Source organism: Coregonus clupeaformis, chromosome 23, assembly GCF_020615455.1.
Source record: "Coregonus clupeaformis isolate EN_2021a chromosome 23, ASM2061545v1, whole genome shotgun sequence".
NCBI classification, from domain to species: Eukaryota; Metazoa; Chordata; class Actinopteri; order Salmoniformes; family Salmonidae; genus Coregonus; species Coregonus clupeaformis.
The window spans coordinates 43,595,549-43,617,592 of NC_059214.1; the positions used below are offsets into that span (position 1 = coordinate 43,595,549).

At 43.6% G+C, this 22,044-nt stretch overlaps 1 protein-coding gene across 1 annotated transcript in view; it reads right to left on the minus strand.

The window, feature by feature from the left end:
• Positions 1-39: 39 nt before the first annotated feature.
• Positions 40-22,044, minus strand: part of LOC121536517 (collagen alpha-1(VIII) chain-like) — a 39,146-nt gene continuing 17,141 nt past the window's right edge. Inside the window, exons 2-3 of the mRNA XM_041843847.1 lie at positions 3,793-4,105; positions 40-3,610 (exon numbers count right to left, since the gene is read on the minus strand). Of these exons, the coding sequence (XP_041699781.1) occupies positions 1,668-3,610; positions 3,793-4,102 (2,253 nt within the window). The 5' untranslated portion in view covers positions 4,103-4,105 and the 3' untranslated portion in view covers positions 40-1,667. The remainder of the gene's footprint in view (positions 3,611-3,792; positions 4,106-22,044) is intronic.

Sequence of the window (22,044 nt, forward strand, 5' to 3'; positions counted from 1 at the left end):
TATGTTGAAAGAAGAATAACACATTACCTTTTAGTTAAATCATCTTTATTTAAAAAACAACATCTACAGTATAACAATAAAAACATAAAAACTCAGGGTTTTGTTTGGTTATACTGAATGTTTTGCACCATGGTCTGAAATAAAGAAAGAAAACAGAATTTATACCTGGAGTCAAGGGAGGGGTAGAAGGGTAGGGGAGGGGTAGAAAGGAAGGGCAGAGTAGAGGGGTGAGGTATAGGGACATATGGGTGGGTGAGAGGTGAGGGAGGGGGCATGCAGGAAGACATTTTCACCCTCTCTCTTTTGACATTCTATTCTTTGTCTATATTCTTTGTGCTCCACAAGGAAACCTTATTTCATAAGTCTCCTCACTAACTTGTAACCACAACCACCTCCTCCTGGTTTGGTTTGGGCATTATTCTCGCTGACTGACATCAAAGTATTTATTAATCTTCAATCTTCACCTCCACATAGAGTACCTTTAACCCAATTACTTAAATTCTGTACTGCTGAGCCCAGAGGGACTAGGCACACACACATTTCACCCCCAAGTCATTCATTCAATCATCTGATTCAAAAGTTATTCAAAAGAATCACAATTGATTATCAATTGATACCCTACTTACATAACCGTATAGGCCATCTAAATGAGTGTCTAGGTCTTGGTCAAACGTTTTTCATACCTCTATAAGTTTAGCGCTACTGCTTTATTCAGCTGACAACAGACACATACAGCAAGAAAGGGGTTTGTAATGAGAGCAGTGGTTTTCATATTTGTGGGCAAATCAGTGTCTGTTGGAGCATTACTCGTTACGTGCCAGAAGAGGCATCGCTTTGAACCAATACACCCATAATGCATTATATTGCCATCCATTTCATGCAACAAAATCACCCCTATAAACATCACAGATGATGCTTGTCTGCAAAAGTAACAACAACAAGAAATAATCAAACAAATTAAACAAAAACAAAACAACAAAGTTATGTAACAAACTAAAATGTGACATAAATGATAGCACCACTTTATTTGAATCTTGAACTCTCTCTATTGGTTTTCAATTGCCATTTTATAAGTACCCTAATACAAAAGTTCAGGTGCCAATATAGGTAATCAATTTATTTTATTTTGTTTTCTTTTTAAAGTTATCCAATTTACATTCTTTGCCACAGTTTAGTTTATGGCAGCTGCCAGTTTGCAAAGGAACATGTAGGAGCTTGGGAAAACACAATACAAAATATATACCTCAGATGTCCCACTCTTTCTTCTACAGTCTCCACATCAGTCTGTGCTGTACTTTAAATCAAACCAATACATATGACCACATTTCACAATAAATGAACCCAGTTGCTGTAATGGCATCTTTTAATGCGGTGTTGTTGTGACAAGTCCTCAGAGCAGTAGATAGATACAGAAATATTTGTTCTCCAACATAAATTGCTATTAAAAACGGTATATATGTACCCTCACAAACACTCCTCTCTCAGAATTTCCCGGGGACGGTCCGAATTGTCCAACCCATCACTGTCGATCTCAACAGCGTCAATCTCAATAGATAGTTGATGTTTTTAAAACAACATATCAATTTAAAGAATTCTATAATCAATGTTTACATTTCTCCAACACTCTCTCTTTTTGACCGTCTCTTCCTCTCTAAAGTTTGGTGTTCTTACATGGGGTACAACAAGTATCCAGAGAAGGAGGAGTGGACGTATTGGCCAGCGTATAGTCCTGCGGCCTGGTCTGAGGGTAGCTGGAGGTACACAGTGTCCCCGGGCTGTAGAGGTAACACTGCGCTCCCCGATGCCTGATCCAGGAAGCCCTTTTTATACTCGTCATACGTGTACATCACAGGCTCATCGTTCCTCATCAGCGCCACCCACACGTTGGCCCCTTTGCAGCTGATGTGGTAGGCAAAGTAGTAGATCCCGGGCATGTCACAGGTGAACACGCCTGTCTGGGGGTTATAGTTCTGACGGCCGTTGTACAGGATCTTGTCGAACACCACAGGCGTGCCCACAGGTGGGAAGGGCGTGGTCACCAGAGCCGTGAACGCGGGCATCTCCAGGCCGTTGGGGCCCATCACCTCTTCGCCGTTTCCTCCATATTTGCCCTTCTTGCCATAGCCGGCGGTCTTGACTCCGTCCAGCCCAGGAGGAATACCCATCTCAGGGAGGACTGCTCCCATATCGGTGGGTCCGGGAGGGCCTGGGGGACCAGGTGGACCTGGCTGGCCTGGGTTTCCCGGTGGTCCTTCAGGACCTTCTTTACCTGGAGGTCCAAGAGGACCAGGGACACCTGGGTTTCCCTTACCATCAACGCCGAGAAGACCAGGTGGTCCGCTGTCACCTTTAGTTCCAGGGGCACCAGGAGGTCCGATCGGCCCACCTGCACCTCCCAGACCTGGAATGCCTTTTGGACCTTGGGGACCCTTCTCACCTGGAAGTCCTCCCTCTCCCTTTGGCCCAGGTAGGCCTGGAATGCCAGGGCCGCCTGGTAACCCTTTGTGTCCGCCTTCCCCTTGGGGTCCTACAGGCCCGGGGGGACCCCTTGGCCCTGGCTCTCCTCCATCTCCAGGGAAGCCATTCTGACCAGGCAGTCCAGGAGGACCAGGCTTCCCTTGCCCACCAGACAACCCCTTATGCCCTCCCTCTCCAGCCTCGCCTTTTGGCCCTGGTTGGCCCAGACCTCCAGGGGGTCCCATAGGACCAGGAGGACCAGCTGGTCCAATTGGTCCAGGCTGTCCTAGCATACCAGGCAGTCCTCCATGGCCTTTGTCTCCCTTTGGTCCTGGGCCTCCGGGCATCCCACCCATCCCCTTATCTCCCTTTGGTCCTGGGAATCCTGGTTTTCCGAATCCTGGCAATCCAGGTTTCCCCGGCAAACCTGGAGGGCCTTGATGCCCTTTTCCACCGGGCATCCCTGGTTGTCCCGGCAGACCGTTCTGGCCAGGTTTACCCTGGCCGGGCAGCCCTGGTGGACCGGGCTCTCCGCCCTCTCCTGCTGGTCCAGCCAGCCCCTGCTCTCCAGGGGGGCCTGGTTTCCCTGGTACTCCTGGTGGCCCTGACATGCCATTCATTCCAGGCTTGCCCACACCAGGCATCCCTCCCTGGCCTGGAGGTCCAGGAGGTCCTGCTAGTCCTTTGTGGCCTGGCTGTCCTGGCTGTCCGATCCCCTTGTCACCCTTGGGTCCTGGTAATCCTGGTAGTCCTGGCAGGCCCTTGTGTCCTGGGTCTCCTCTGGGTCCTGGTTGTCCTGGAAACCCCCCAGCCCCTGGTTTTCCTATCCCTGGAAGACCTGGAGGACCAGGGGACCCCTGAGGCCCTGGCTGCCCCATCGGACCCTCTCCGCCGCTGGGGCCCAGCTCTCCAGGTAGTCCTGGCTCTCCCATGCCGCCTGGCTTGCCTGGTATTCCCGTGAGTCCTGGTTTTCCTACTGCAGGGAATCCTGGGGGACCAGCGGGGCCTGGTTTTCCTTCACTTCCTGGCTGTCCTTCCCCGGGAGGTCCTGGAGGCCCAAAGGGACCCTCAGGTCCGGGAGGCCCAGCTGGGCCCTGCTCTCCTGGCAGACCTCCAGGGAGACCTCCCACTGCCCCACTGGGGATGGTCTGACCTGTGGGGGATGAAATGTCCATTCAGTCTAAACATTCCAAGATGGCAGTGTGTGTGTGTGTGTCCTAACTAGAGTTGGGTTAGGTAATGAACATTGAAGATTGACATGATCTTAATATAATCAACATACTACTGGCCTACTTTTGACCAGAGCCACATGTAATTTGAGCGCTTCGGTCTCACCTTTGTCCTGTCCACCGTTGACTACTCCACCTTTGTGGGGGTTCGCCTTGCCCATGTGCATGGACATCTGGGGGATCTCTTTTCTGTACTGGGGGTACTGCATGTGGGGTATCTCTTTTCCCGGCCAATGCTGCTGAGGTTGCTGCTCCTTACCCCCTATGCCCATGTGGGACAGGTGTGGCATGGCCTGGTGCTGCTGAGGGTGCTGCTTGTGTCTGTAGTACGCCCCCGCGTGGACAAGAGGTAGTACTGTAAACTGAAGCAGAGCCACGAGGAGAGGGAGGGGGGCGGAGAAGGGAGGCACGGCCATGGCCTAGGGAAGACACCAGAGGAGAAGTCTGTTAGACAATCAGTTAGTTGATCAATTGATCACAAAGTCAATCATTTAATCAAGTGAATCAAATGCAAAATGCAAACAATCAAACATTCAGACATGGCAATAAAATCCATAGGCCTATGACTGGTACTATGAAAGTGGATTCATACCCTGGTAGACCTTTGCATTGCTCTGCCTCCACCTGCTGGACACCAAAGTGTAATGCAACCAACATGCATTTTGTGGTTATGAACCACCACCAGTCACTCAACCAATGTGCCATCGTTTTTAAACAATAGAAAATGTAAAAGGAATTTATATTGCAGCATGTTCTTTTTAAACATGCTCAATCTTACAACAACACTGCTGACTGACTACGCTTGACCTTGGCTTTCAAACAGCAAAGGGAGCAACATCAGAAAGTGACAAATAGCAATTTTACTCAATCTAGGGAGGCAGGAGCAAGTCTTGGCTGGGCCAACTGTTATCTAGCCCTTTGATGTTAGCTAGGCCTCCTGTAGCTCAGTTGGTAGAGCATGGCGCTTGCAACGCCAGGGTTGTGGGTTCGATTCCCACGGGGGGGCCAGTATGGAAAATGTATGTACTCACTAAGTGTAAGTCGCTCTGGATAAGAGCGTCTGCTAAATAACTAAAATGTAAATGTAGCCCTGACCTTCTACTGCGAACCCTCACACATCTTCCTATGAGGGTCTCCATCACAGGAGGTTGGTGGCACCTTCATTGGGGAGGATGTGCTCGTGGTAATGGCTGGAGCGGAATAGGAAGAATGGTATCAAACACATGGTTTCCATGTGTTTGATGCAATTCCATTCCAGCCATTATTATGAGCTGTCCACCCCTCAGCAGCCTCTGCTGTGCTCCATTAAGACCCAGCTACAGTATGACATAGAGTATCAGGCCTAAAACTGGGAGATCGTGTATCTTGGCTTGGGCCCTCTTTCGTGTTACTGTAGTCGATTAAGTTTCAACCTATTTAAACCCATTTATAAATTCCATGCTAATGTTTGGGTTTGACTCTAATAGTGAGGATTGTGTGAGAAGTAATACTGACTGATTGGTATGAAGGTTATTATAGCTTTGTGTTTTATATACGTTTTTTTTTAAATTCCGTTTAGTTTTCAGACCTGATTTGCTAGTTCTTATTTAGTAGTAGTTGTATAAAAATGCTACTATTTAGTTTTTATATTATATTTTATATATAGTTTGGAATTTTGAACTTCAGATGAACTTGTGGATACCATTTTTATGTATCTACGTCCAGTATGAACGAATTTAAAGCTAGTTTTGCAAGCCAATGCTAACTAGCATTAGCACAAAGCAATTGTGCGAATGCTAGTTAGCAGCTTCCTTCAAACTGCACATAGATGCATAAAAATGGTATTGACAAGTTCATCTGACTCTGGGGAAGTAGATAAAGAGCCTCATGGCCAAAAGTTAATCTAAATGTGACTTAGATTTAAAAGGAATAGAGCCGAGACAGGTGCAAAAAATGTTGTCGAAAGAAACTCTCTCGCCCATGTTTACATTTTAGTCATTTAGCAGACGCTCTTATCCAGAGCAACTTACAGTTAGTGAGTGCATACATTTTCATACTGGCCCCCCTTGAGAAATGAACCCACAACCCTGGCATTGCAAGCGCCATGCTCTACCAACTGAGCTACAGGGGGACTACATTACACCAATCCAATGCTTTTTAACTTTAGTAGTACATGTAAGAAGAATCAAGTTAGCTACCTAGATTTTATCCTCTGTTAGCTAGTGATTGCGATGCACAAGGTAGTCTTATTTGAAACAACACCATCCACATATTAACTCGCCAGATTCAATAGCTTGAAAACTCCCAAAAGCTTAAAACCCATTGAAAACCCCATTGAAAACCAGATTAAATTTTTGCCCAAAGTTTAGAAAAAAACTAAAACTGAACATAATTCATGGTGGTTTTTATTTTTTATTTTTGTTAGTTTTGAAGTCAAAGATAATAATTTCAGTATAGTTTTAGTTTTTCAAACGGGTTTGTTAATTGTTTTATTTCAGTTTACTAAATTGTTTTTTCATGATTCGTTTTTGTTGAAGTTTTAGTTTACTATAATAACCTTGATGCAGTCTCAGAAATATGTTGTTAGAGTGTTGTAGTCACTTACTCTAATTTGAATGTTTGATTTCTCTCTCTCTCTCTCTCTCTCTCTCTCTCTCTCTCTCTCTCTCTCTCTCTCTCTCTCTCTCTCTCACACACACTTTCTCCCTCTCGCGCACTGAATCCCTCTGTCAAATCAAATCAAATCAAATCAAATTGTATTGGTCACATGCGCCGAATACAACAGGTGCAGACATTACAGTGAAATGCTTACTTACAGCCCTTAACCAACAGTGCATTTATTTTAAACAAAAAAAGTAAAAATAAAACAACAACAAAAAAAGTGTTGAGAAAAAAAGAGCAGAAGTAAAATAAAGTGACAGTAGGGAGGCTATATATACAGGGGGGTACCGTTGCAGAGTCAATGTGCGGGGGCACCGGCTAGTTGAGGTAGTTGAGGTAATATGTACATGTGGGTAGAGTTAAAGTGACTATGCATAAATACTTAACAGAGTAGCAGCAGCGTAAAAGGATGGGGTGGGGGGGCAGTGCAAATAGTCCGGGTAGCCATGATTAGCTGTTCAGGAGTCTTATGGCTTGGGGGTAGAAGCTGTTGAGAAGTCTTTTGGACCTAGACTTGGCACTCCGGTACCGCTTGCCGTGCGGTAGCAGAGAGAACAGTCTATGACTAGGGTGGCTGGAGTCTTTGACAATTTTGAGGGCCTTCCTCTGACACCGCCTGGTATAGAGGTCCTGGATGGCAGGAAGCTTTGCCCCAGTGATGTACTGGGCCGTACGCACTACCCTCTGTAGTGACTTGCGGTCGGAGGCCAAGCAGTTGCCATACCAGGCGGTGATGCAACCAGTCAGGATGCTCTCGATGGTGCAGCTGTAGAATTTTTTGAGGATCTGAGGACCCATTCCTCACTGTCTATCCCTCACTCTGTCCGTCTTTCATCCAGAATGTAGAGCTCTGATGGCCCACATCCAGTTAGTCTGATCTGTACTGAAGGCTAAACACCAGTATATTAGAGACCCGCCCTCCAAACCTAAACAGGTGCCTGGTGAGGCAGTCCCTGGGTTTTGGTCGCTGTTTACTTTGTTTGTTTGTTCACTTTTGGATCACAACAAAAATGTGGATTTCTTTCTCCCAGAATGAACTAATGTACAGTTGACGTCAGAAGTTTACATACACTTAGGTTGGAGTCATTAAAACTCGTTTTTCAACCACTCCACAATTTTTTAACAAACTATAGTTTTGGCAAGTCGGTTAGGACATCTACTTTGTGCATGACACAAGTAATTTTTCCAACAATTGTTTACAGACAGATTATTTCACTTAGAATTCACTGTATCACAATTCCAGTGGGTCAGAAGTTTAAATACACTATGTTGACTGTGCCTTTAAACAGCTTAGAAAATTCCAGAAAATGATGTCATGGCTTTAGAAGCTTCTGATAGGCTAATTGACATCATTTTAGTCAATTGGAGGTGTACCTGTGGATGTATTTCAAAGCCTACTTTCAAACTCAGTGCCTCTTTGCTTGACATCATGGGAAAATCAAAAGAAATCAGCCAAGACCTCAGAAAAATTATTGTAGATCTCCACAACTCTGGTTCATCCTTGGGAGCAATTTCCAAATGCCTGAAGGTACCACGTTCATCTGTGCAAAAAATAGTACGCAAGTATAAACACCATGGGACCACGCAGCCGTCATACCGCTCAGGAAGGAGACGCGTTCTGTCTCCTAGAGATGAGCGTACTTTGGTGCGAAAAGTGCAAATCAATCCCAGAACAATAGCAAAGGACCTTGTGAAGATGCTGGAGGAAACAGGTACAAAAGTATCTATATCCACAGTAAAACGAGTCCTATATCGACATAACCTGAAAGGCTGCTCAGCAAGGAAGAAGCCACTGCTCCAAAATCGCCATAAAAAAGCCAGACTACGGTTTGCAACTGCATATGAGGAAAAATATCTTACTTTTTGGAGAAATGTCCTCTGGTCTGAAATAAATCATTCTCTCTACTATTATTCTGACATTTCATGTTCTTAAAATATAGTGGTGATCCTAACTGACCTAAAACAGGGAATTTTTACTAGGATTAAATGTCAGGTATTGTGAAAAACTGAGTTTAAATGTATTTGGCTAAGGTGAATGTAAACTTCCGACTTCAACTGTATGTACACTTTGTTTGAACTCCACTGTCGGTATTCTGTCTCTAAAAATGGTCTATCACTAGCAGCACCATATCACCAAGTAAAATGTACTTGGCGAATAAATGTGATTCTGATTCTGAGAGCTGGTCTGGACAATATACAGTGGCAAGAAAAAGTATGTGAACCCATTGGAATTACCTGGATGTCTGCATAAGTTGGTCATAGAAGTTGATCTGATCTTCATCTAAGTCACAACAATAGACACACACAGTCTGCTTAAACTAATAACACACAAACAATTATATGTTTTCATGTCTTTATTGAACACACTGTGTAAACATTCACAGTGCAGGGTGGGAAAAGTATGTGAACCCTTGGATTTAATAACTGGTTGACCCTCCTTTGGCAGCAATAACCTCAACCAAACGTTTTCTGTAGTTGCGGATCAGACCTGCACAACAGTCAGGAGGAATTTTGGACCATTCCTCTTTACAAAACAGTTTCAGTTCAGCAATATTCTTGGGATGTCTGGTGTGAACCGCTCTCTTGAGGTCATGCCACAGCATCTGAATCGGGTTGAGGTCAGGACTCTAACTGGGCCACTCCAGAAGGTGTATTTTCTTCGGTTGAAGCCATTCTGTTGTTGACTTACTTCTGTGTTTTGGGTTGTTGTCCTGTTGCATCACCTAACTTCTGTTGAGCTTCAATTGGCGGACAGATAGCCTTACATTCTCCTGCAAAATGTCTTGATAAACTTGGGAATTCATTTTTCCGTCGATGATACAAAGCTGTCCAGGCCCTGAGGCTGCACCAAACCATGATGCTTCCTCCACCATACTTTACAGTTTGGATGAGGTTTTGATGTTGGTGTGTTGTGCCTTTTTTTCTCCACACATAGTGTTGTGTGTTCCTTCCAAACAACTCAACTTTAGATTCATCTGATCACAGAATATTTTGCCAGTCGTGCTGTGGAACATCCAGGTGCTCTTTTGCGAACTTCAGACGTGCAGCAATGGGTTTTTTTGGACAGCAGTGGCTTCTTCCGTGGTGTCCTCCCATGAACACCTTTCTTGTTTAGTGTTTTACGTATCGTAGACTCGTCAACAGAAATGTTAGCATGATCCAGAGATTTCTGTAAGTCTTTAGCTGACACTCTAGGATTCTTCTAAACCTCATTGAGCATTCTGCACTGTGCTCTTGCAGTCATCTTTGCAGGACGGCCACTCCTAGGGAGAGTAGCAACAGTGCTGAACTTTCTCCATTTATAGACAATTTGTCGTACCATGGACTGATGAACATCAAGGCTTTTAGAGACACTTTTCTAACCCTTTCCAGCTTTATGCAAGTCAACAATTCTTAATCTTAGGTCTTCTGAGATCTCTTTTGTTCGAGGCATGTTTCACATCAGGCAATGCTTCTTGTGAATAGCAAACTCACATTTTGTGAGTGTTTTTTACAGGGCAGGGCAGCTCTAACCAACATCTCCAATCTCGTCTCATTGATTGGACTCCAGGTTAGCTGACTCCTGACTCCAATTAGCTTTTGGAGAAGTCATTAGCCTAGGGGTTCACATACTTTTTCCAACCTACACTGTGAATGTTTGAATGATGTATTCAATATAGACACGAAAAATACAATAATTTGTGTGTTATTAGTTTAAGCAGACTGTGTTTGTCTATTGTTGTGACTTAGATGAAGATCAGATCAAAATGTATGACACATTTCTGCAGAAATCCAGGTAATTCCAAAGGGTTCATATACTTTTTCTTCCCACTGTATGCAGTAGGAATGACTTATCATTGTTGGCTTGGCCACTTAGGGAGTCAGTTCAATCCAATCAGTTTTGACAGCTGACCTTTGTGAATGAGAAATATTCACGTACTGATGGAAGGATGGAGAGGCTATTATTCATTTTCAATGGTATTTGTCTATCTCACCCTGTTCACCAATTGATGTGTGTGTGTGTGTGTGTGTGTGTTTGGACACATGTGTCTCTCTCTCCCTCTCTCTCCCTCTCTCTCTCTCTCTCTCTCTCTCTCTAACTCTCAGTCCTTCTCCCCAGGTATTTTACCTGTGTGTGTGTGTGTGATGTTATATTTAGCCCAGACCCTGTGTGTCAGTGGGAGGAGGATTGTGACATTTTTCAGACTAGGGTGAATGGGTCTGTAGGAGTCTACCCAGGCTGGATCGAACACACCTGCACTAACACCCCTCAGCCACAAGGGGAAGACACAGGATATGGCATGGCTCTTTCGCTTTAGCCTGGTTTCAGCAATACCCCAGCAATAGCCCACATTCAAGGTTGTTTCTGTATATTCCAGTGTTGGGAAGTAGTGAGCAACATTAGTAGTGAACTACTAATTCAACTAGTAATTTAGCTACATTTTGCAGTAGCTTGGTGGTAGTTGAACTAAATTCTAATCTAGGTAGTGTTTTCAATAGTTAATTACTTTTTAGCCATGTAGCGGTGTAGCTAATTACTGGAACTACACACTACTTTTTTTGTAAAACAAAATCAGACCACCTTCCTAATTCTCACTTGAAACATCATTTTTGTGTTTGATAGGCTGAATTACACATTCTGTTAACATATACAATCATTTCGGACCCCACTGTATGAACACAAAGCGATCTGTTTTTGCAATTTCTAGTCTATAAACCCTATTCACAAGGGATTCGTTTTACTGGGGGATATAGGGTTATTTAAGCCTAATTACGTGCATGACTGTGTCCTATCCGAATCTGCCATGTCGGTCATTTTTACATAGCAGGAGAGTAATAATTCCAGCCGGAAGAACACACTGTTTTTCGTTTACAGTGAGGGGGAAAAAAGTATTTGATCCCCTGCTGATTTTGTACGTTTGCCCACTGACAAAGAGATGATCAGTCTATCATTTTAATGGTAGGTTTATTTGAACAGTGAGAGACAGAATAACAACAATAAAATCCAGAAAAACGCATGTCAAAAATGTTATAAATTGATTTGCATTTTAATGAGGGAAATAAGTATTTGACCCCTCTGCAAAACATGACTCAGTACTTGGTGGCAAAACCCTTGTTGGCAATCACAGAGGTCAAACGTTTCTTGTAGTTGGCCACCAGGTTTGCACACATCTCAGGAGGGATTTTGTTCCACTCCTCTTTGCAGATCTTCTCCAAGTCATTAAGGTTTCGAGGCTGATGTTTGGCAATTCGAACCTTCAGCTCCCTCCACAGATTTTCTATGGGATTAAGGTCTGGAGACTGGCTAGCCCACTCCAGGACCTTAATGTGCTTCTTCTTGAGCGACTCCTTTTTTGCCTTGGCCGTGTGTTTTGGGTTATTGTCATGCTAGAATACCCATCCACGACCCAGTTTCAATGCCCTGGCTAAGGGAAGGAGGTTCTCACCCAAGATTTGACGGTACATGGCCCCGTTAATCGTCCCTTTGATGTGGTAAAGTTGTCCTGTCCCTTTAGCAGAAAAACACCCCCAAAGCATAATGTTTCCACCTCCATGTTTGACAGTGGGGATGGTGTTCTTGGGGTCATAGGCAGCATTCCTCCTCCTCCAAACACGGCGAGTTGAGTTGATGCCAAAGAGCTCGATTTTGGTCTCATCTGACCACAACACTTTCACCCAGTTCTCCTCTGAATCATTCAGATGTTCATTGGCAAACTTCAGACAGCCCTGTATATGTGCTTTCTTGAGCAGGGGGACCTTGCGGGCACTGCAGGATTTTAGTCCTTCACGGCGTAGTGTGTTACCAATTGTTTTCTTGGTGACTATGGTCCCAGCTGCCTTGAGATCATTGACAAGATTCTCCCGTGTAGTTCTGGGCTGATTCCTCACCGTTCTCATGATCATTGCAACTCCACGAGGTGAGATCTTGCATGGAGCCCCAGGCCGAGAGAGATTGACAGTTATTTTGTGTTTCTTCCATTTGCGAATAATCGCACCAACTATTGTCACCTTCAGGTCTTGTAGCCCATTCCAGCCTTGTGTAGGTCTACAATCTTGTCCCTGACATCCTTGGAGAGCTCTTTGGTCTTGGCAATGGTGAAGAACTTGGAATCTGAATGATTGATTGCTTCTGTGGACAGGTGTCTTTTATACAGGTAACAAACTGAGATTAGGAGCACTCCCTTTAAGAGTGTGCTCCTAATCTCAGCTCGTTACCTGTATAAAAGACACCTGGGAGCCAGAAATCTTTCTCATTGAGAGGGGGTCAAATACTTATTTCCCTCATTAAAATGCAAATCAATTTATAACATTTTTGACATGCGTTATTCTGTCTCTCACTGTTCAAATAAACCTACCATTAAAATTATAGACTGATCATTTATTTGTCAGTGGGCAAACGTACAAAATCAGCAGGGGATCAAATACTTTTTTCCCTCACTGTAACTCCAAGGTCCTCTGAGAATATAGTCCAGTGTGAATCAACATCCCTGTGTTTAGAGAGAAATGTCTGAGTTTGACAGGTGTTGTTCGTTGTTTGAGCAAGAAAACAATAACTGAGTCGATAAATTGATGCTTAAAACGAAGTGCTGCACATAGCCTATATACACTTAGCTAATTTTCTCCCAACATCGGACACCCCCTAACTTCGGACACTCTCTAGCGGTTGGAGGACTAAATCACCTCGAGTTCAACATTTAAATGGACTGGAAAATAATGGTAAGTTTTGCGACTAAAGACACCCTTCTAGCTAGCCGATTTTCAGTGCAATTTTTGTAAGTTAAGTTTGGTTTTGAGAGTTTTAAAAAAGTTATATACATACATATTTTGTGGGACACGCTGTATATTGTAAAATTCGACTGCGCGACAGACCACACCTAATTTAATATCCAACTTTTTACCTCTGAAATATAGCTAACAGACTTTCTAATGTTGCTGGCTTAGTTGCTAAATGTTGATAGAACTGCTAAGTAAGCAAAAAGGAAAGAAATTGTAAGCATTAGATAATACATATCACGAAAACAGCTGAATGTTGTCAAGCTTGACCTTTTCAGAATTGGAGTCCTTTGACGGCGGCGTTTTAAACAATCTGCAAAAATTTATTTTGAACTTTGAACCATTATCTTTTTGACACCTATCACTGTTGGCTATGTTTAATCTTACAACAGCTACATATAGGCAGTATTTAGTCTGTTACAATCTATGCATCAATATTAAACTAATTGGGACACTAATTTTAATGACCGATAACATCAAACAACTTTCATCACTTTTCAATGCCTTAGCTTTGAAATGTAAATGTTTATACATATTCAGATCGAGTTATCTTTCTAAAATGTATATAGTATGCCAAGTTATTTAGCTACATGTATTTACCACCACAGCATGGAGAAAGTCAAGAGGAAGCAGTGGAGTGAAGTGGACATGTTCCATGCCATGGAGGACTGCGGGGCAGGGATGGCTATCCGCCAGGCTGCCAAGGTTAGGCATCTTTTGTTTTTAGGAGATTACCATGTGTATGTGAATTTTATCTGCTAGTAACAGTTTTCTTTTCTTATCTACCAAGGTGCATGGTGTACCTCAGCAGACCCTGGCGGACAGGCTGAGCGGCCGGGTGACCCATGGTTGTCGCAGTGGACCACCCACATTGCTTGACAATTGTCTGGTGCAGTACTGTATCTACTGCGCCAGCCATGGGTTCCCCTTTACCAGACAGAGGCTGATGAAATACTTCAACAAAATACGCAGGTATTTGGTGTTCTATGTGTTTATGTATGTAGAATGCTGGACTGACTGTTCTCAATGTGTGTGATGTAAATGTGGATGTGTATGGTGATGCCAAAACAAAAATGTTCATCCTGGATGGACAATTACATATTCTCTTCTATTGTAGGTTTCGGCACCCAGGGGAAACAATCCCACCACTGGGGAAGAGGTGGTGGGAAATGTTCAGGAGGAGGCACAAGAACCTGAGCATGAGGAGGCCGGACACCCTGGACAGGGGGAGAGCTGAGTGTGCCACACGTCCGATGATGGACACCTTCTTCACTTCTTATGAGAAGCACTTGGAGGAGAGTGGGTTGAGGGAGAAACCCAGACAAATCTATAACTGCGATGAGTCTGGGGACCAAGGAGCACATCACAGTGCTGGCCTGCTTCAATGCAGCTGGGGTGGATGTCCCCCCATTTATCATCTACCCCAAGTGTTTCCCCGGTGGCCACTACACACTGGGAGGCCCCCCCCCCCCTAAGCCTTGTATGGACGGTCAAACAGTGGCTACATTGACAGGGACCTGTTCAGGAAGTGGTTTTAGCACTTCATTAAGCATGCAGTGAAGGAGCGCCCTCTCTTTCTCCTCTTCGATGGGCACAAGAGCCACATGGACCCAGAGGTGCTCGCGGCGGCACTAAGGGAAGGGGTTATACTTCTTTATCTTTCACCACACTGCACCCATGTCCTGCAGCCGTGGGACGTGGCATACTTTGGCCCTTTAAAGAATTTGCCAGAGTATTCCGCTACCCGTACCAGCGCTGCAAGGACATGCGCTATGTGGTGGAAGGGTTTAAGAAGTGTGGCCTCTTCCCTTTTGACCCTTCAGCCATTGAAGGGTCCCGTTTAATGCCATCTCGGTCCCTTCCGGGTCCCACCACCGCCTCTCCTGGAACCAGCAGCACTGTGCCGTCCATCAGCACCTCCTCCCCAGTGACCACAGGAGGACCCTCAGCCCCTGCTCCAGTCCAAGCCCCTGCTCCAGTCCCAGCCCTAGCTCTAGAAGAGCACCCCCCTAATAGAGGTGGGGCTGATAGCGAAGGACCTGGGGCACATCCTTACTGTCCTTAAGTATCGGCTAGATACTCCCTGTGGTCGCCACATGCCTCACCGGGGAGGAATACACGCGCCAGTGACAGGAGAGGGGTGAGAAGGAGAGGGCCGAGGCAGAGGAGAAAGAGCGTTGGGCAGCCCTCAGAACACAGAGGGCACAGGAGAGGGCTGCCATGGATGTGACCATTGACGCCATCGCCTCTGCTGGACCCCCTGCTGGAACCACTCCTGACAGCTGCATCACCACTGCCTGTGCCTCCCAGTGTGCAACACCTGTAGGAGCCGCCGGAGTCCCCAGCTGCAGAAGAAGGCTACGTGCCTACTCTCCCGGCCACACCATCGTCGGCCTCTCAACCCCACCATTACAAACACCAGCTCCTCCAAGCCATCGTCGGCGGTTTTGTCCACCACCACCACGATGCACACCACCCCCCCTGTCTGTCACCACCAACACGGCCTCCTCTGGACCAACTGCCTCCTCCGTCTCCCCTGGTCACAACACCATAGCAGCCTCGTCTGGTGTCCCTGCTCCCTGCAATTTGAATACAGCCACCTCCACAGGTAAACACATGTTAAATTACAAAAAAAATGACTGTTATCTGTTTTATAAAACAGCAATGTAAAAAAAAAAAATCTCTCTTTACATACAGTGGGGAAAAAAAGTATTTAGTCAGCCACCAATTGTGCAAGTTCTCCCACTTAAAAAGATGAGAGAGGCCTGTAATTTTCATCGTAGGTACACGTCAACTATGACAGACAAATTGAGGGGAAAAAATCCAGAAAATAACATTGTAGGATTTTTAATGAATTTATTTGCAAATGATGGTGGAAAATAAGTATTTGGTCACCTACAAACAAGCAAGATTTCTGGCTCTCACAGAGCTGTAACTTCTTCTTTAAGAGGCTCCTCTGTCCTCCACTCGTTACCTGTATTAATGGCACCTGTTTGAACTTGTTATCAGTATAAAAGACACCTGTCCACAACCTTAAACAGTCACACTCCAAACTCCACTATGGCCAAGACCAAAGAGCTGTCAAAGGACACCAGAAACAAAATTGTAGACCTGCACCAGGCTGGGAAGACTGAATCTGCAATAGGTAAGCAGCTTGGTTTGAAGAAATCAACTGTGGGAGCAATTATTAGGAAATGGAAGACATACAAGACCACTGATAATCTCCCTCGATCTGGGGCTCCACGCAAGATCTCACCCTGTGGGGTCAAAATGATCACAGAACCACACGGGGGGACCTAGTGAATGACCTGCAGAGAGCTGGGACCAAAGTAACAAAGCCTACCATCAGTAACACACTACGCCGCCAGGGACTCAAATCCTGCAGTGCCAGACGTGTCCCCCTGCTTAAGCCAGTACATGTCCAGGCCCGTCTGAAGTTTGCTAGAGTGCATTTGGATGATCCAGAAGAGGATTGGGAGAATGTCATATGTCATATGGTCAGATGAAACCAAAATAGAACTTGTCGTGTTTGGAGGACAAAGAATGCTGAGTTGCATCCAAAGAACACCATACCTACTGTGAAGCATGGGGGTGGAAACATCATGCTTTGGGGCTGTTTTTCTGCAAAGGGACCAGGACGACTGATACGTGTAAAGGAAATAATGAATGGAGCCATGTATCGTGAGATTTTGAGTGAAAACCTCCTTCCATCAGCAAGGGCATTGAAGATGAAACGTGGCTGGGGCTTTCAGCATGACAATGATCCCAAACACACCGCCCAGGCAACGAAGGAGTGGCTTCGTAAGAAGCATTTCAAGGTCCTGGAGTGGCCTAGCCAGTCTCCAGATTTCAACCCCATAGAAAATCTTTGGAGGGAGTTGAAAGTCTGTGTTGCCCAGCGACAGCCCCAAAACATCACTGCTCTAGAGGAGATCTGCATGGAGGAATGGGCCAAAATGCCAGCAACAGTGTGTGAAAACCTTGTGAAGACTTACAGAAAACGTTTGACCTGTGTCATTGCCAACAAAGGGTATATAACAAAGTATTGAGAAACTTTTGTTATTGACTAAATACTTATTTTCCACCATAATTTGCAAATAAATTCATTAAAAATCCTACAATGTGATTTTCTTGATTTTTTTTCCTCAATTTGTCTGTCATAGTTGACGTGTACCTATGATGAAAATTACAGGCCTCTCTCATCTTTTTAAGTGGGAGAACTTGCACAATTGGTGGCTGACTAAATACTTTTTTCCCCCACTGTATTTATTGACCCCATCTTGTGTATTTCTTCCTTTACTTTCCAAGTGCATCTCTGCAACACAAACTCCAACAGTGTTTTCATTGTTTATGTCAATGCACATTACTGAAATTAAAGTTTTATTTGATGTAAATTATTAATACTCATATTTTAGTATTCAACTGTTATCTACTTTCTCAAAACATAAGATTAATCTGTAAAACAAATGATGAGACATTATTTGGTTACAACACTGGTTGGTAAATAACCATTTTTTAAGAGTCCACAGGAGGGCGCACCGGACTACGCAATGAAAAGTTGATAGGCAAGTCATTATTTTTTACCGGAAGGCTAGCCAACTAGTCAACTATCTAGTAAACACTTCGGGTACGTGGTTGGTGTCTCTTTTTTGAACAAACGGATATATCTTGTAATTGAACAAAATAGTAAGGTGGCCAATAACTGGGGGCCGTATGCCGATAATACGGGACGTATTTTTTTGCTAAACCGCTTATCAAAAAACTGATAATAGTAGTATTTCCACTGAAATGTCAAACTTGCTAATTGCTAACCCGTTAGCTAACATCTTTACAACACCAATAATCACATAACATTGATGGCTTGATCACAAGATAACACTGTTGAAGGTAATATATTTCTTAAACGCTGTTGAATATGCCGATAATATGGGGTTCCACGCTAGTGTACAAAACATTAACAACACCTGCTCTTTCCATGACATAGACTGACCAGGTGAATCCAGGTGAAAGCTATGATCCCTTATTGATGCCACTTGTTAAATCCACTTCAATCAGTGTAAATGAAGGGAAGGAGACAAGTTAAAGAAGGATTTTTAAGCCTTGAGACAATTTAGACATGGATTGTGTATGTGTGCCATTCATGAATGGGCAAGACAAAAGATTGACTATAAGAGCCTTTGAACAGTGTATGGTAGTAGGTGCCAGGTGCACCGGTTTTGTCAAGAACTGCAATGCTGCTGGGTTTTTCATGCTCAACAGTTTCCTGAGTGTATCAGGAATGGTCCACCACCCAAAGGATATCCGGCCAACTTGGCACAACTGTGGGAAGCATTGGAGTCAACATGGGCCAGCATCCCTGTAGAACACTTTCGACACCTTGTAGACTCCATGCCCAGACGAATTGAGGCTGTTCTGAGGGCAAAAGTGGAAGGGGGTGGGGAGTGCAACTCTATATTAGGAAGGTCTTAATGATTTGTACATATGAAGGACCTACATGTATCAACTTTCACAGTGAATGCTTTTGTTTATACGTTTTGTGCCGATGAATTGAACATCGCCAAACGCTTCAGTAAAAAAACATTGCGCCTATTTGATGCAACGCTTGCTGTTAATAGATCGCAAAGCAGCATTACAACTGAGCTAAACTTTTGGAGTTCACTTTCTCATCCATAGCCTAAAAACGCATCGCAAGTGCGCTGTTTAGCTCACATCTGCAGGCTGCGGGGCAATTAGAACGTCTTCTACTGTGGATCGCTAAAATACCCTAATGATTATGATCACACTTTATTATGGCAACATTATACTAAAGATGGTTTGGTATGGTTTAGAAACTTGGGAGCCAAGCTCGAGTTATTAGTGTAGCCTGTTATCACCTGGATATGTTGAAATATCTTCACACCTAAAATAAAAACCTGTAGGCTTCCTTCATAATTGTCAAAACATTTATAATTACAGGGGGCAGTTTTGAAAAAAACACACCGTCCGAATCGTCCTCTGGAACAACAGACATTCTGCTGTAAAAATTACATGACCACGTTCTCTAGTAATACTAGTCCCGTGCAAATAGCTATTTCAGATTTAGGCCTACATATTATAATTTTTCCGAAGTAGTTTGGATGTACTGAACTACTTTTTCAAAGTAACTTTAGTTAAAGGTGCAATATGCAGAAATCGTTCCGCCATTTCCTTGTTGCTAAATGTTTTATAGTGTGCCTAATTTCAGTTTATGTGACAAAACAAGCAAGTATAGTGTAGAGAATCATTGTACCATCTAAACCGCTGTGAAATATATTTTAAATAATCAAAAATATGTATTATCAGCTGTTTGAAGCTGGTGTACAAAATCAAAAGTAAAAGAACGGGAAGCATAGAAATAGCGTACATAGAACAGATATACCTCTTCTTAGACTTACTTTCAATAAGAACGACAGATCTATAACGACAGATCTATCTCACATTTCTATGTGAATTTGGTCAGGTCACCCAAAAAGTTAGGTATTGCAGCTTTAAGTAAACTATATATTTCTTAAGGGTAGCTTTAGTGTAGCTAAACTTCTTCCAGTGTGAAGTAATTGCCCAGCTTGGTCTCATAGACTAGACGTAACATAGTAAATGTAAATCTGGGGAACTAAAATGTTTATGATAGGTTACGTTTGTTATGGTTACGTAAGACAGAAGGCTACTTAAGGCAAAACCGAAAGTAGGGTGGTTGGATGGTTGGGCGTATAATGCGAATGTCTAGCAACCCAAAGGTTGCGTGTTCAAATCTCATCACTAACAACTTTAGATAATTAGCAACTTTGCAACTACTTAGCTTGTTAGCTAACCTAACTCCTAACCCTAACCCCTACCCTAGCTAACGTTAACCACCTAGCTAATGTTAGCCACCTAGCTAACGTTAGCCACAACAAATTGGAATTCGTAACATACAGTATCATACGTTTTGTAAATTTGTAACAAATCATACGAAATGGATGATGGACATCCACAAATTAATACATAGCATACAAAGCGTAACATAGCATACTATTTGGAGTATCCCAGAATTACGTTTACTGTGTTACGTCCACCCTGAGTCCAGGTTGCAGCGCCCACTGTGCACACACCAGGGGTTGGAACCGGTTCAGGGAACAGAACAGAAAACTGGAAAATAACAAACATTTTCAAGGAAAATAATCAGAACATGGAACGAAAGTGATCTATACTGTTACGGAACTATTTACCTTTACTTCAACAGGGAAGTCATATTGAGACCAAAGTCTCTTTCACAAATGAGCCCCGCACAATACAAAAACAAGCACATACAACAGGCAAGTATATATAAACATAAATATAGACAATATACACATTAAATACACATTAAGTCAATTAAAACAAACACATTTTTCATTATAAAAATCCTCTGTCAGCTGTCTGAATTGCCCTAAGGACTTCAAAGCATACAATCGAAAGGTATTTTGGAGATTAAAGGCCGATTTACCTAACTCTGTAGACACAAAAGAAGTCTCCAAAGTTAGCCAACCCTGTTAACTTTTTTTTTATCTAACAGTGGCATTAGGTAAGTCAGAAGCTTGTGGAGCAGGGCTTTGTAAACAAAAAGAGCGTAATGATGTGATCTACTTAACTTTAAAGAGGTCCAGCCAACCTTTTGGTAAAGAATGCAGTGTATAGTAATAAAACTGTCTCCTGTGATAAAGCGAAGGGCGCTATGATAAACGGCCTCCAGGGGTTTAAGAGTAGTAGCAGCTGCACTTTGATAAATAGTATCACCATAATCAACAACAGGTAGAAAGGTTGACTGCACAATCTGCTTCCTGCTGACTAGAGAGAGGCAAGATCTGTTTCTATAAAAAAAAAAACATGCTTTTAAAATAACAGAACCATTATTTTAAAGGCATGGGAACCGGTTAATAATGTTATTTTACGTTCAGGATTTTTTTTCTCCAGTCCCACAAAAAAACGCAACAAAGTGCCTATGCAAAGCCCTCCCTCTGTCAATCAGAATTTCTTCCAGTGTCTGCCTGACACCTGAAAATCTTTGCCAGTGTGTGTGTGTGTAGGCTACCTGCCCCTCCCCCTCCAAAGCATAGCTATAGCCTACTGACGTTACAAGCGTGATTAAGAAGATAGGGAGAGAGATTTTTAATTAGAGAAGAATGGATTAACTTTTAAATGCTAGTTAGGGATACTATAGTTATTACATTTCACATTGGATTTATTATCTACAAAAAGGTAAGACGTGTTTTTAATTCTGGTTCCGCTCCGCTCCGCACACACAAGCTTGTTAGCAAGTTAGCTTCTCTGGTCCAACATTAAGCCAACTCTGAAGTTCAAAGACATTCAAAGTTCCTCCATAGAAGCCTCTCCTCCATAGGTATAATTCTGTGGGCCTAATTCAGATAATGAATGTCATCACAAGATGCCCAGCGCTTCAAGCCAAGCCTTTTCTTCCTCCTCCCTCTCTCCCTCTCTCCCTCTCTCCCCACCCGAAAAATGGCAGTTGCATCTGGTGCCCTACGTGTCTTCTTCTTCTTCTTCTTCTTCTTCTTCTTCTTCTTCTTCTTCTTCTTCTTCTTCTTCTTCTTCTTCTTCTTCTTCTTCTTCTTCTTCTTCTTCTTCTTCTTCTTCTTCTTCTTCTTCTTCTTCTTCTATGGTATTATGGCGGTCCGCAAACAACGTTAGAGGTGCATGCCGCCACCTACTTGATGGGGTGAGTTCATACTTTCTGAAGAGAAATACAAAATACACTGCTCAAAAAAAATATAGGGAACACTTAAACAACACAATGTAACTCCAAGTCAATCACACTTCTGTGAAATCAAACTGTCCACTTAGGAAGCAACACTGATTGACAATACATTTCACATGCTGTTGTGCAAATGGAATAGACAACAGGTGGAAATTATAGGCAATTAGCAAGACACCCCCAATGAAGGAGTGGTTCTGCAGGTGGTGACCACAGACC